Source organism: Erinaceus europaeus, chromosome 6, assembly GCF_950295315.1.
Source record: "Erinaceus europaeus chromosome 6, mEriEur2.1, whole genome shotgun sequence".
In the NCBI taxonomy this organism is placed as follows: domain Eukaryota; kingdom Metazoa; phylum Chordata; class Mammalia; order Eulipotyphla; family Erinaceidae; genus Erinaceus; species Erinaceus europaeus.
In genome coordinates this window covers 58,477,417-58,490,938 of record NC_080167.1, presented here as the reverse complement: position 1 = coordinate 58,490,938, position 13,522 = coordinate 58,477,417, and the positions used below count along the sequence as shown (strand labels likewise).

The following is a 13,522-nucleotide window of genomic DNA, read 5'->3' as shown; positions in this document are numbered from 1 at the left end:
TCTCCTCCCCTCTGTCCCCGTCGCCTTCCCGCCCCTCCCGCGCAGACGCGGCTCGGCCGGGAAGGCCTATCTCTGCGCCCGCGGTCCCGCCCGACCCCAGCTCAGGCCAAGCGGGCCGGGTCCCCGCAGCGGGGCGGGCCGGGGGCTCGCAGGCAGACGAGCCTCCCGAGGGTCCGGCGGCGGGGCAGGGCCCGGGAAGCGGGCAATGGAGGATTAAGGAGGACTCGAGCGCGGTCCGCGCGAAGCATCCTGGGTAAAAAGTGGCCGCGGCGCACCGGGCGAGCGCGGAGAGAAGTCGGGGTCAGAGGTCAAGGCCCTGGAGCCCCGCGCGCTGAGCCCCCCACGTGAACGCAGTGAGCGGGAGGAACCTTTTTGTTTGCCACTGCGCAAGCATGCTCCCCTATTGACCGAGCTGCTTTTTTCCCCCGGGCCGCTGGAGAGAAGGGCTCCTGCGCACATCAGCTCACCCCAACCCCACCCCCAACTCAGCCGAACTCTCCCCTTCCTCTCAAGTCCCATCCCAGCCCCCAGGACCGAGCTGGCAATAACGCTGTAAATTTGCTTTAACAACAAGTGGGGGTGGTTGCATTTACTCCTCCCTCTCCTCTCCTCCCCCTCTTGCTGCGGCTCTTGACACTACTACAAACCAGGACTATAAACATAAACATGTGTCACTGTAACAGGGCAGGTAATATACGGATGGGGGGGGTTGGTTGCCGCTGGGTTGGACAGTAAAAAATGTCTTTCACGTGCTGGATGCCTTTGGGGACTCTATACACACACACACACACACACACACACACGATCCATTTATATAATGCCCCTGGCAATCGGTCACTTACTCATTCAGCCCCAGAACCACAAAGGCAGGCTTGCCGAGAACAACCGTACCCCCAAAGCAAATATGGACCTATCTCCTTTCCCAGCCACCGCTGCCATTCCTGCAAACAGTGGCTTCAATACTTGATTCCCTTTCATTGAAAAATAAATAAATAAATAATCCTTTGCCAGATAGCACTTAAACATTTTCCCACCTACATAGTACCCCCACCCTCTTTCCATGCACAATACCTACAAGTTTTGTGCGCAGAAATCCTTTCAAACTGCAAGAAAGGCTATTTAAATGTCTAAGTCCGAAGCGTGGTATATTTCCAGAGCTCAGCCTTCTACATTTAGCAACTTCTGCTGGAAGTTGCTGTGACTAGCGCTGTGGAGATTCCCCACAGCAAGCCATTATTATTATTTAGTCTGTATTTCCCCCTGCCGCTCAACTTTTCCCCTTCATTCCTACTTCTACAATCTTTAGCAACAACTACTTAAGAGGTACTGGATAGCGAATCTCCTCGTAAGTTTTCTAGCTGGAAACGCTGGGAGAAACTGAAAATCTTCAGATGGGGAAATGGTTCCCTTTGTTCTTTCATTGTTTCTCTATGAACTGGTAGATACAAAGCACAAACACTTACCTTCTCTTCTTTTTGCTCCAAAAACCAGACGTTCCCATGAGCCTGAAAATACACAGTCCACCTTGGAAGTAACTAAAAGCATCGGGAGAGTTTGTATTCCATTCTTTTTTTGCTCTCTGCCCTCTTTTAGCGTAGGATTAAGTTGCCGAGCACGTTGCTGCAAGCTGTAGCCCCCCGCCTTAGTGAATCGGTCACGTTTAGGACCCTCTAAGTCCATCCTAATTCTGCCAGTAGAATTGAGGGCATTGGAGCTCTAAACTTTCAAAAGGAATCGGGCCTGCAACTATCCAGAAAAATTTACAAACATCCCTGAAATCTTTTACACAGTATTTCTGTCCCACATCAGCAAACAGAATTTGCCAAGATAAAGTAGATACATGTCTTCGAGGTATTTTTTTTAAGTTTATGCTGAGTGATGCGCTGTTTAGACAGATGGAATAAAAAGGCAGGTTTTGTATAGGCATTTAACAGAAAAATTGCTTTTCTCATGTTTGTTGTGCCATGTGTTTTGTTTTTTTTTTTAAACACTATTAGAACTGAGAAAGGAAGGAAATAGTTTGAATTATGGTAACTAAATGAGGGGCGTTTATTTGAAACTTACTAGCATAAAACTTGGCCTCAAACGCAAAAAAGTAAGCTTTTCCAAATCAAAAGGCTTAATTTTCCCTCCATGATGCCAAAATTTAAAAAGTGACTTTTGGGAGTAAATGTGGAATACTTGTGTTTAGCGGCTAGCCCTGTGGATATTACTGCCCAAACCCTGTTTAAATCTGATTAGGATGTGATTTGTTGAAGTCATGAATATGAAATGGTCGTTGTGTATCTATAAATGTGAACTTGAGATTTTTTTTTTATCCTGTATACGCGCGCGCACGCACGCGTGTGTGCGCGCGCGCCCGCCCAGTAGCTGCAGCCGGTGATTGGCTGCAGTGCTCCTGCAAGGATTTGGGCTGAAGCCAGGGGAACAGAACCAGAGGATTCCCTTTCCAGAGACCATTAGGCCCCACATGTCTTATCATTCCTTTCTCCCCTCCTGAGTGCTAAGGATTTCAGTGGGGCTTCAGCCACCCATAGGTAGGCCTCAACTCTTAATGCCATCATGTCAGTTTCTACACATTTAACCCTTGTAGAAAAGAAACAAAACAAACAAAAAAATTTCAGGCAGCCCAAATAAATTGTGGGTATTGATATGTATGTACTAACCCAACTTTCTCAGATGTTATTCCCCTTTCTCCAGTCAAGATCAACTGTGAGTCCCTGGTATCTCATAGGGAAATATTACAACAAAACAAGATAATTGGGGGGAAAGGCGGCTGCAGTAAGAAAAGTGGCTTTTCTTTGATAGCGTTTAATTGGAATTAAAAGATTCTTGAGCTGTAAACATCCTTTATTTATTCAGCACACATAAGCAGGCATTGTTTTATCACCATCGTAATTATGGTGTCCTTTAAGCTAGATGATAGCAGGAAAGATAAGGGAATATGCCCTGTAGACTCAGATCAGATTGAGTCTTGGTCCTTTCTTTCTCTTCCCCGCCTACCTCCCTTCCCTTTTCCCTCCCCCCTGCCCCATTCCTTCCTTGGTCACTAGGGTCCCCCACAACCCTTGAGATGAGCAAGAAGATTGTGGCCTAACCATTTCTTACATCATGAAAGTGATTTGTACCACACTCTTAATTTGATGCAATCTATAAACCTTCTTGTCTTCTATGTTTATAACTGCATTTTTAGCTCACAATTTATGCTATCGGAAGAGTTCTCTGTTGCTCACCTGTATAAAATCTTGTCCACTAGGGTTTTGCTTTACCTTTGTCTAATTTAGAAAGCAAACTCTTCAGGCTTTTTTCAGAACAAAGGCTCACAAAAACTCCTTTACCTCCAAGGATTTGCAAATTTATAAAGGCTGCATTGAATTCACGATGGGTCAGGGGGCAGAAAAAGGGTAGAAGGTCACTGCATTTTGATTATGGGTCAGTAGACAACATGGCATATACTCTGTGTCCCAAACTTCTGTTAAAAAACAGCATTTTAAAATGCCTAGGAGCAGAAGGATGGACCCTTTTGGAAACTTGCTCTATTTTCTTGAGATAAAAAGAAAAAAAATTAAGGAAAATATAATAAATTATAATTTAAGTTGTTCCTTGATGTAGCCATTTCCTCCTCCTCCTCCTCCTCCTCCTCCTCCATTCTCCTATTCCCCTCTCAGAAAGCAGGGAACATGTGATGGTGGAGAATTTTAGGCAAGGACTAAAATTAGTTGTGATAGTTGACTATTACACCAGATTTTCTTGTCTTATATCCTCAATAAATTCAACCATATGAGATTATACATAACTATTATTTTAGAGTTTGTTGAATTACACTTACTTCTAACTACAAGGACAGGGGTTTCTTTTATTCTTCTAACCTGTATACATAGATTGTTAAGGTGTTTGTGCTTCTTAGTCTTTTCTATCTGAATTCACTTTAAAGAAAATGTTCCCAGCAATCACTATAACAAATATATATGTTGAAGAGTTAGGTGGTGGTAGTGATGGTGATGGTGTGTGTGTGTGTGATCTCATTTAAATTATGTATGTATGGGCAAAAACCTGGAATTAAAAGAATTATTTTAATGCTCTTCAATACTTTAATTATATGACAGTTGTAGTATAGAAATGCAAAAGTACTCTTAGGTTTTCCGCCAGGTTTTCAAAAGAACTTTCCCCATTAGTAAACTACTCCTGCAAATTGATATTGCATTTCCCAACTAACCATTAAAAAGACTGCAAATGCTGTGTGCATTACTTCGCTCCAGAGGAAAGAGGTCAGACTGAATTGCAATGATAGTTAGACATAAAATACACTGTAAATAAATCAAAATAAAGCATCTGAACATAAATTTAGCACATTCATAGAGGATGAGTAAAGATAATTATGTTCATATCTCCATAGTCCATCACTTTAAAAACTAAAAGTGCTGTTTGACTTTTTTTTTTAAATAAATGCAGAAGTTAATGGACTTTAAGAATATATTCTATCTGCATTAGTCACATAGGATTTTCCTTTAGCAAGCAGCTTTGTTTTCAAAGCTAAAATACATTTAATGATATTTAATAGATTATGCTTTCCTGAGTAAATAATCACATTAATTAACAAACTCTATTATATAATATATATATCTTTATATATTATGAATAAGCAATTCCTTTGATGTTCAGAGATTATACATGTAAATGTTAATTTAGGCATATCCACCCACATATGTGTATGTTTGAGAAGCATGCTTGTGGATATATGTTTTCTTTAAAAAAGAATTTGAATACAGCCCATCATCTGAATTGGGTTCATCTTTGATTGTAGAGGCCGCTGACATGGTCAACAAAATTATCAAAGAAACCCCCTGGCTTTTGAAGGATAGTACTTTATACATCTGGATCTGCACATCCAGGCAAAGTAAGTAAATTATTGCATAACTTTAAGCATAATTGATAACAGACACCTTTAATTTTTCATCCCTATTCTTTTGGCCAGCTTTCACATTAATAATCTAAGCCATAAATGTTGGTAGCTATTGATCGAAATCCCCTGTGTGCATGCAAATCCATCTTAAAGTCCCCTGCCTTTCATGTGTGAGCGCTCAGGGGCCTCTGCTAGATCTTTTTATCGGGATCGACCCCCAATGTGCCTGGTGAAGACCCCGGATATGCAACGTGTGCTGATGGCCACAAGAAAGCTGTCTGTCACATTCTGTCTGTGTGTGTGCATATGTACAAGTGAACACACTCACTCCTTAACACATACACATGCACACACACACACAAAGATGGGGAAGTTAAAGGAACAAAAGAATGTATTAGACAAGAAGAAGGATGTGTAATAGGAGTATTAAAAATGTATAAGTGTAAAGGTGTCTTAGCACATACAATGATGCCAGTATAAATTGTATATACAGCCACATTCCTCAAACTCCTTGGCCTTTATTTCACTGTTTAACCCAAAAGAGTATATCTTTAGTTTTTTTTCTTTAACATTCAATATTTTAGTTTTAGAAATCACCTATATTGCCAGTATTTTAAAGGTGGAAAGGGAGAAGAAAAGAAAGCAATTTTGAAATAGCTACTAAATCATGTTATGTGCAGAAAGAGAGGGAGAGAGAGAGAGAGAGAGAGAGAGAGAGGTGATCTAAATAGAAATCAAGAACAACTAGAATTACCTGGCAAAAAAGGGGGGGGAGTGGGGTGGGAGGACCCTCTAGCCAACCCTTTGTAATGTCTTCTCAAAGGCTTTTTTTGAGTTTACCATTTCTTGGCTGTTTGACTCTTTGGCTGAAACCTTAAAGCTGGGGGAGGGGAAAAGGAAGGGGTGGGGTGGAAGGAAGAGGGCTGGCAGTATATAAGTGCATCAGGAGGAATTTTTAAACGACATTATTGTCACTGGCTATAGAGAGGCACTGGGCATTCTACTTTCAAAAACAAAACAACAGCTTCTCCTTTTCCTGGAAACTTTGATTTCTGCTTAAATCTTGTGCATTTCGCCTCCTGTGAAAGTGAAAGAGAAAAACGCGTTGTGATAGATCCAGATGCAAAAGAAAGCCAACTCGGTGGATGGTATTAGCTGTGACGAGGCATTGTTCATTGCTGCCTCTCGGTTACGTTTAAAGCCTGAAATATCACGAGATCCGTTCAATGATCCTTCTCTCATTCAAGGGACAAAAATGTAATTTGCTGTAGCTCTGATTTCTTGGATAGAAATGCTAGCCTTAGATTTCAAAGGCAAGAACTAGACATCGCGGTTTGTACACACATTGATTAAGTTGAAGAGCGGCGATTACATCTGTGCTGAGTGCAACAGTAGTCCAGGGCTGACTTTTCAAATCCCAGCCTCTGAGTTACAGACTCTCTTAAATAGACTTCCTTAATTTCCGGATGCACTTCTTGAAATTCCCAATTCTCTTCAAAATTCCTGTGAAATTACAAGGAAGATGGGGGTGGGGTGGGGAACTATGGCAGAGATTTCATGCAAACTACCTTTTTGTACATCCGATTCTGTTTTTATCTTTTCTTTTTAAAGCCATACCTCCTTGTGCTAGTCTATCAGAGCAAGAGAAGCTGGAACTTTTGACTGTGAAGGAAGAAATTACCGTATGTTTTTTTTCTTACAGGCTCAGAAATATCCGTTTATTCTTTAAAACACTCGGGTGTGTCTATTTTGAGAACAAGGAAACATAAATGCCTGCGTTGCATTTATGCTGTAGTTGCAAGCACAGAACAGTTAAGATTTTGCCAAATTTTGCAGAGCAGCCAACAAATGCCTTGGGATCTTGGTATTGCAACTGGGAAGCTCCTTGCTCTCCTTTGACAATATTTTGGATAACCTTGAAAATGACACAAAATATGCCTTCAATTGGTCATGAAGAGGTGAAGTAAGATTGATATTCATCCAAAATAAAATTTCAAAGGCTTGACTTTCATGGAAAAAATGGGAGTTATGGAAGATTCATTTAAACTACCCAGCAAAAGCATCGCAGACCACTGGAAATAGTCTACATCGTACATCAGCACTTTCTTTTCACCATTATTCCATAAAACCTTTGGAAGCACCTTGGGCGGTTCACATTTTCTTTTCTTTGCTGCAGAAGCAATCTCTTCCTAGGAATCCTGACCTGTGGTGAACAGGACCCTAGCAAAGGCTACACTGGGGACTCCTGGTCGATCCTGCCTCCAATCCAGTCTGGTTAATTGTGAAAAGTGTACACATTTCTGGCTTATCTATGCTTTGTTATGGGGTCTGACGTGAAACTACCTCCTCCCCACCCCACCTCCCAGCAGAGAACCAAAATCCAGTTGAATTGTTACAGTGTTTCAGAGCTGGAGCCTTGAACTGCTTTCTTGGTCAAATAACTTTGTTTCTGGTAGTAAAAAAGACATTTCAGGAAAAATAAAAAAGGAAAATCAAGAGAAATTCAAAACGTAAGTCTCTATTGGGGTGGTTCACAGCGAAGATTTAACTTTGGAGCTTCTAGCCGGTCTCCTTCCCCACTCCCATAAGGGAAATACCAACCTATTCTGCACATTTTCACTTAAGCTCCATTTTCTAAAGGAAAAGGGGGTGGGGTATATCGATTTATGCTTGATGATGTTTTTAAAATGCTTTTCTTTGAAATGATAATAGCTGGAGTGGTGAAATGCAAATAAAGCAAAAAAATAGGCAATATTCCTTTAAAGGCGAATATACAGGCTTTTTTTTTCGTACACACGCGCGCACACACACACACACACGCACACATACACAAGCACTCCTGATGAAGTCTGTGAGTCAGGCTGTTTCTGAGCTCCGATAGTTTAATGGAAAGATTTATATACCGACTGTATTATTTACTTTGGGAGGGGAGGTGGCAGTATAAGGGTATGCTAATTAGTAAGAGATTTTGGGGGGAAGGGGTGGAATATCAATTTTTATTGCATCACCTGTCAGGAGTGTCCAATCAGCGCTGGCTTTAGGGGAATTAATTGATGAAGGTGTCTCCGGACGAGCTCACTTCACTCTGTCATTTTATTTGTAGCTAAAGCAGCGGCGGGGATAGCAGCTGCACTTCTTTTCTCTTTCTCCCTTCACATTCCATTATCATAGTGCTCCAATGGAGAAGGGAGGAATAGCGGGGCCCAGGTACTGATCTGCATCGGGGACTTGCACCAACACACTGGCAGATCAGAAACCGGATGGTTTTTTCCCTCTTTTTGAAAAAAAAGAAAACCAAAAAGAAAAGAAAAAGAAAAAAAAAAAAAGCAAGAATCAAGTCAGTGTAATTTCATGGTTTTTTTTTCCTCCAATATTTCGCCTAGAGTTTGGCACCCCCTTCTCCGGGAATAACAGTCTTTGTTATTTTATTAGCAGGATGCCTTGAGACATACGCAGCATCTGGTGGAGGATTAACATACATACATGTGTATGTATGCGTCACGTATATATTTATTGCAAATGGTGGGGCTCATTTAGTGCCCGAGATGGGAGACCTGAAGTCAGGGTTTGAAGAGGTGGATGGCGTGAGGCTCGGCTACCTCATCATTAAAGGCAAGCAAATGTTTGCCCTCTCCCAAGTCTTCACGGATCTGCTGAAGAACATCCCGAGGACCACCGTGCACAAGCGCATGGATCATCTGAAAGTGAAAAAGCATCATTGCGACCTAGAGGAGTTGCGGAAACTCAAGGCGATCAATAGCATCGCCTTCCATGCGGCCAAATGCACTCTCATCTCTCGGGAAGATGTGGAAGCGCTCTACACCTCCTGCAAAACCGAGCGGGTGCTCAAGACCAAGCGCAGGCGGGCCGGACGGGCCCTGGGCGCCCAGGCGCCGCCGCCCCCGCCACCGCCGCCCCCGCCGCCCCCGTCGCCGCCCCCGCCGCCGGAGCGCGCCGCCGCCGCGGGCCCCCGCCCGGCCTTCTGGAAGGACAGGCAGCAACTTTGGCGGGGCCTGAACGGCGCGGCGCGGCCCCTGCCAATCAGCGCGCAGTCCCCGCGCCCGGGCGCCCAGCTACCTCAGCTTTTCAGCAAATACCCAGGCGCGCACTACCCGGAGCTCGCGCGCTCGCCCTGCAAGCCCCCTCTGCACTACGAGCCCGCGCCGCTGCAGGGCGGCTATGTCGCCTTCCACTCGGACCCCGCTTCCTGGCGGAGCCTGCTGTGCAGCAAGCACCCAGCCGCCGCTGCCGCCGCTGCCGCCGCCGCTGCCGCCGCCGCCGCCGCCGCCGCCTACTACCAGGCGGCCGGGCCCCAGCCCAAGGCGGCGGCCGGGAGCGCGGGGGGCGCTGGGGGCCCGGCCGGCCTGGGCTACCGCTGCAAGCGCAAGCGCGGCGCCGCCAAGGACTGCCTGCTCGCGCCCCAGCCCAGCGCCCGCCGCCTGCTGCTGCTGCCCAGGTCCTACAAAGCCAAGGCGGCCGCGGCGGCGGCGGCGGCGGCCGCAGCGGCGGCGGCGGCAGCGGCCGCGGGGGCCACTTGCCTGGAGAGGTTCCACCTGGTGAACAGCTTCTGCCCACCGCCCCACCACCACCACCACCACCATCATCACCACCACCATCACCACCACCGTGCCCAGCCGCCGCCGCCGCCGCCGCCGAGTCACCACCCCCCGCGTCACCACCGGCCGCGGCCCCATCTGGGCAGCTTTCCCGAGAGTTGCAGCAGCGACTCGGAGTCCAGCTCCTATTCGGACCATGCAGCCAACGACTCGGATTTTGGCTCTAGTTTGTCCAGCTCTAGCAACTCGGTGTCTTCAGAGGAAGAGGAGGAGGAGGAGGAGGAGGAGGGAGAGGAGGAGGAGGAGGAAGAGGAGGAGGGGGGCAGTGGGGCCTCGGATTCCAGTGAAGTCAGCTCAGAGGAGGAGGACTCGTCCTCCGAGTCGGACTCCAGCTCCGGTTCGAGCCAAGTGTCAGTGCAGAGCATCCGTTTCAGGCGCACCAGCTTCTGCAAGCCTCCCAGCGTGCAGGCGCAGGCCAACTTCTTGTACCATCTGGCCTCCGCCGCCGCTGCAACCAAACCCGCTGCTTTCGAGGATACCCGCAGACTTCCTGACCTCAAGAGTAGTGTCAAAGACGAGGCGCCGGAGGAGTGGACTACGCAGAGTTGGGCCCCTAAAGCGTCTCCGGTGTACTGCCCGGCCAACCTGGGGAGTTGTTTCACCGAGATAAGGAACGATAGGGTATCTGAGATCACATTCCCACACTCTGAAATTTCCAGTACTGTAAAGAAAACTGACCTGACAATTAACTGCCTGGGGGAGGGGGCCTCTTCACCTAGCCCAAAGACAAACAATGCATTTCCACAACAAAGAGTGCTCCGTGAGGCTAGGAAATGCCTTCCAGCAACTCCAGCGACACACTGTGCAGATAACAGCACAATAGCTGCGAGGTTCTTAAATCATGATTCTCCTGGTGCAGCAGCAAATTCCGAAAAAGATTCCAAAACCCCTCATTGTGCTGAATTTGCTACGGATTTGTCCTCTTCGAAGACTGGTCCTGGAGTGTATGCAGGAGCAGGAGCAGCAGCAGCGACTAAAGCCGAGAGCCCCTGCACTGAAGTCAGCGAGCAGAACCTGCCATTTCTGCACAATGTTAAAATCAAAATAGAAGACAGCAGTGCTAACGAAGAATACGAACCTGGCCTTGTTACAAATAAGCTAAAGTGCGAGTGCAATGATACAAAGGGTGAGTTTTACAATGTGGCTGAAAGTAAAGAGGAGGACGCCTTGTTAACCACAGCCAAGGAAGGGTTTGCAAACCCTGAGAAAGAAACGCCTTCCTTCACTCCACTGGCTCCAAGTCAGGGCCTTTCCTGCACTTTAGGCTCTCCAAAACCTGAGGATGGGGAATATAAATTTGGTGCCAGGGTGAGAAAGAACTACCGGAAGCTAGTCCTGGGAAAGCGACCTGGGCTTCAGGCACCTCCAGTCAAGCCAAATTTGAAATCAGCTAGAAGCCCTCGTCCCACAGGTAAAACTGAGACACATGAAGGATCACTGGATGATTTTACAGTTATAAGCAGACGCAAAAAGGTAGCCAGCAATGTAGCATCAGCAGTGAAAAGGCCATTTAATTTCATGGCAAATTTTCCCTGTCCACCATCACTCATTATTGGGAAGGATGGGGACTTGTGGCCGGCGTATTCCTTAAACACCACTAAGGATTCCCAACCTCCTCACAAGGCCCATCCTATATGGAAATGGCAGCTGGGCGGTTCTGCAATACCTCTTCCACCTAGTCACAAATTCAGGAAATTTAATTCATAAAAGTGTTTTGGAAGATATTTTCTTGAACCATATTACCTTCCTTTTGTTGTAAACTGCACAGGATGGTTTGTACAAGTCTATTAATGTGTTACACCCCTTTTGGAGTCCTGGTTTATCGCATTTTGAAGACAGAAATCGGATTACTTATTTTTTTTCCCCACTGTGGGTTTTTTTTTTTTTTTTGTAGGGTGGGGGCGGGGTGGGAGAAGGGTTGGTTTACATTCCACAGACTACTTCAGGCTAAAGACTCAAGTAAAACTCAGTTATTACGGTAGAGCTGGAACACTTTACTGTTTCAATGCTAATAATGCACCGGGTACCTCAATTCAACTGCTACAAATAAATGTCAAAAGGTTGAATAATAAATATTACAATGAGCCATTAAGTTTATGCACTAGATTTCAGACCTGAAAGTATAACTGTTAATTCAGTGAAAGTTTGCTAGGTTGCATGGTTACACAGTGAGGCAGCATGAAATTTGTGAGCCCAAAGTGTTCTTTCCTGGAGTTCTTGTTTGTGGGCATCTTTTTCTTTTTACTCCTCCCCTTCCCTCTCCAAGAGTAGTTGCACTTAATTTTTTTTTTTTTTGAGTGAGTGGAATGACTGGGGGAGTCCTGATTGAATGCTGTTAAAAGATTATATATATATACATATATATATATACATATATATATATTTGTATTTTTTTTTTGTAAAGGGTGTGATTTTACTTTTATAGCCACTCCTTGCAATTGGAAAAGTCTTTTTTGTGTCCTCATCCAAAGGTTTAAAAGATAAGTTGATTCTTAACTGTTGTCCTCCTTAACTTATTATCTGAACATGACTCCTCAATCTCGCAAAACAACTGAAATAGTTCTCTTAATAGCAGGGTATTTTATGGTCTGACTCTCAAGAGTGTCAAAGCAGTAACAACAACCAAGAAAAATAAAAGGGGTCAGAGTTGTGAGAATATCCCAAATGAAGAATAACAGTTATTTCAGGGCTTTTTGGTACCAGAACTCAGGCACTTGGATTTTATTACCTATTACTTTCCCACCTCTCTCACCTTCTGTTTTCAGACCATCCTGTGTATAGAACAAGAGAGTTTCTACTGCAAGTGACAATCAGAGGTGACTATATTTGCACTTAAAAAAAAAAAGTAGTTCAACATGCAAATGTTTAGGGTTTAGCCCTTGGTAAGGGCCTTGCTGGTGTACTATGTTGTGACAACGGAAGCAGTAAATCAAAATTATGGAAATTTGCACTGTTGAAAATCATGCTTTAGCTTTATTTTCAATTAAAAACACTGTTTAAAATTCCCGATTCCATACCTTTCTACTTATTCCAGATTAAAGAATGGTTAACAGTAATGAATGGTTTTGTTGACATTTCCACATGTAATGTTTTTGCCTGAAAGAAATGGGTGTAGTGTTGTGTTGTAGTACCATGTGATGAGGTCAGCCAGGTTCTGTGCAAGACACTGGTGAATTTCTTCCTAGATGACAACACAACTTTACAAACTTTTTACAATCAAGTGAAAAAAAAGTTTCAGGTTTAAGAAAGTGAAGCAGAGATCAACTGCTATTTCAATGAAAGTTAACTCTAATAATTGTTGGCCCACCTCCCTCAGCCTGACAGGTAATCTAAAATCTTTGCACTTAAATCTCAGAAGTTGGACCTATAGATCCACAAATCACAAAACAAAACATCAGTGAAATGCTTACTGTGTGAATTTTAAGTCAGTAGTTCTCATGGAAATTCAGTCTTTCCCCCACCCCCAGCTTTTTAATTCCTACATCCTTTGAAATTTTCTTTTGCCTATAAATGTTTCAGATAGATCTGGATGGCCTCAGCCCTAATTGCTGTATATACTCTGTGGTTTTACCCTTATTGTAAAGGACAGAGGCAGAGAATACCTGCATCCAAATACATTTGGATGAAGTAAACATATGCTTTGAACTGCCTCCCTTCCTTCTTGAATGTTGCCAGATGTAGGTTCACTGGATCCTTATTGTTATTTTTTTATTGGAAAGATAGATATTGTCAAAGAAAAAATGGTAGGAGGGTGTAATCCTTAAATTCAAGTTTGTGCATAATTCCAAAGCCCAGTACATGTTATGGTTAAAGGTGAACAGTTGGCTTCTCAGTCTTTCCTCTGTGGAATGCAGAATATGGGTGCAGTGAATTGTCCTGCAAAATCAGCCTGTAAAAAGTGTGACATACACTGGAAACCTGTAATTTCTACTCTTTAATTATTGTTATGTCATGAAAGTTCAAAGTATGATGACTACTACATTTAGACTAGCCTAGCATTTTT

The 13,522-nt window shown here is 44.3% G+C and overlaps 2 protein-coding genes across 7 annotated transcripts in view; one reads left to right on the top strand and one right to left on the bottom strand.

Moving 5' to 3' along the window:
• MLLT10 (MLLT10 histone lysine methyltransferase DOT1L cofactor) overlaps nucleotides 1-1,695 on the bottom strand; it is a 192,956-nt gene extending 191,261 nt beyond the window's left edge. For all 3 annotated transcript variants that reach the window (XM_060192261.1, XM_060192262.1, XM_060192264.1), the window contains exon 1: nucleotides 1,464-1,695. In XM_060192261.1, the coding sequence (XP_060048244.1) occupies nucleotides 1,464-1,680 (217 nt within the window). In that variant the 5' untranslated portion in view covers nucleotides 1,681-1,695. The remainder of the gene's footprint in view (nucleotides 1-1,463) is intronic.
• Nucleotides 36-12,529, top strand: SKIDA1 (SKI/DACH domain containing 1). Of its 4 annotated transcripts, none has more exons than XM_060192270.1 (4): nucleotides 36-253; nucleotides 4,805-4,897; nucleotides 6,606-7,413; nucleotides 8,336-12,529. In XM_060192270.1, exon 4 carries the CDS (start codon nucleotides 8,449-8,451, stop codon nucleotides 11,224-11,226), a length of 2,778 nt encoding a protein of 925 aa, XP_060048253.1. In that variant the 5' UTR covers nucleotides 36-253; nucleotides 4,805-4,897; nucleotides 6,606-7,413; nucleotides 8,336-8,448; the 3' UTR covers nucleotides 11,227-12,529. The 4 variants fall into 4 exon arrangements, with proteins under 4 accessions (XP_060048253.1, XP_060048252.1, XP_060048251.1 ...); XM_060192269.1 differs by having other exon boundaries at nucleotides 6,515-7,413; XM_060192268.1 differs by having other exon boundaries at nucleotides 36-688; nucleotides 6,515-7,413.
• Nucleotides 12,530-13,522: the final 993 nt, after the last annotated feature.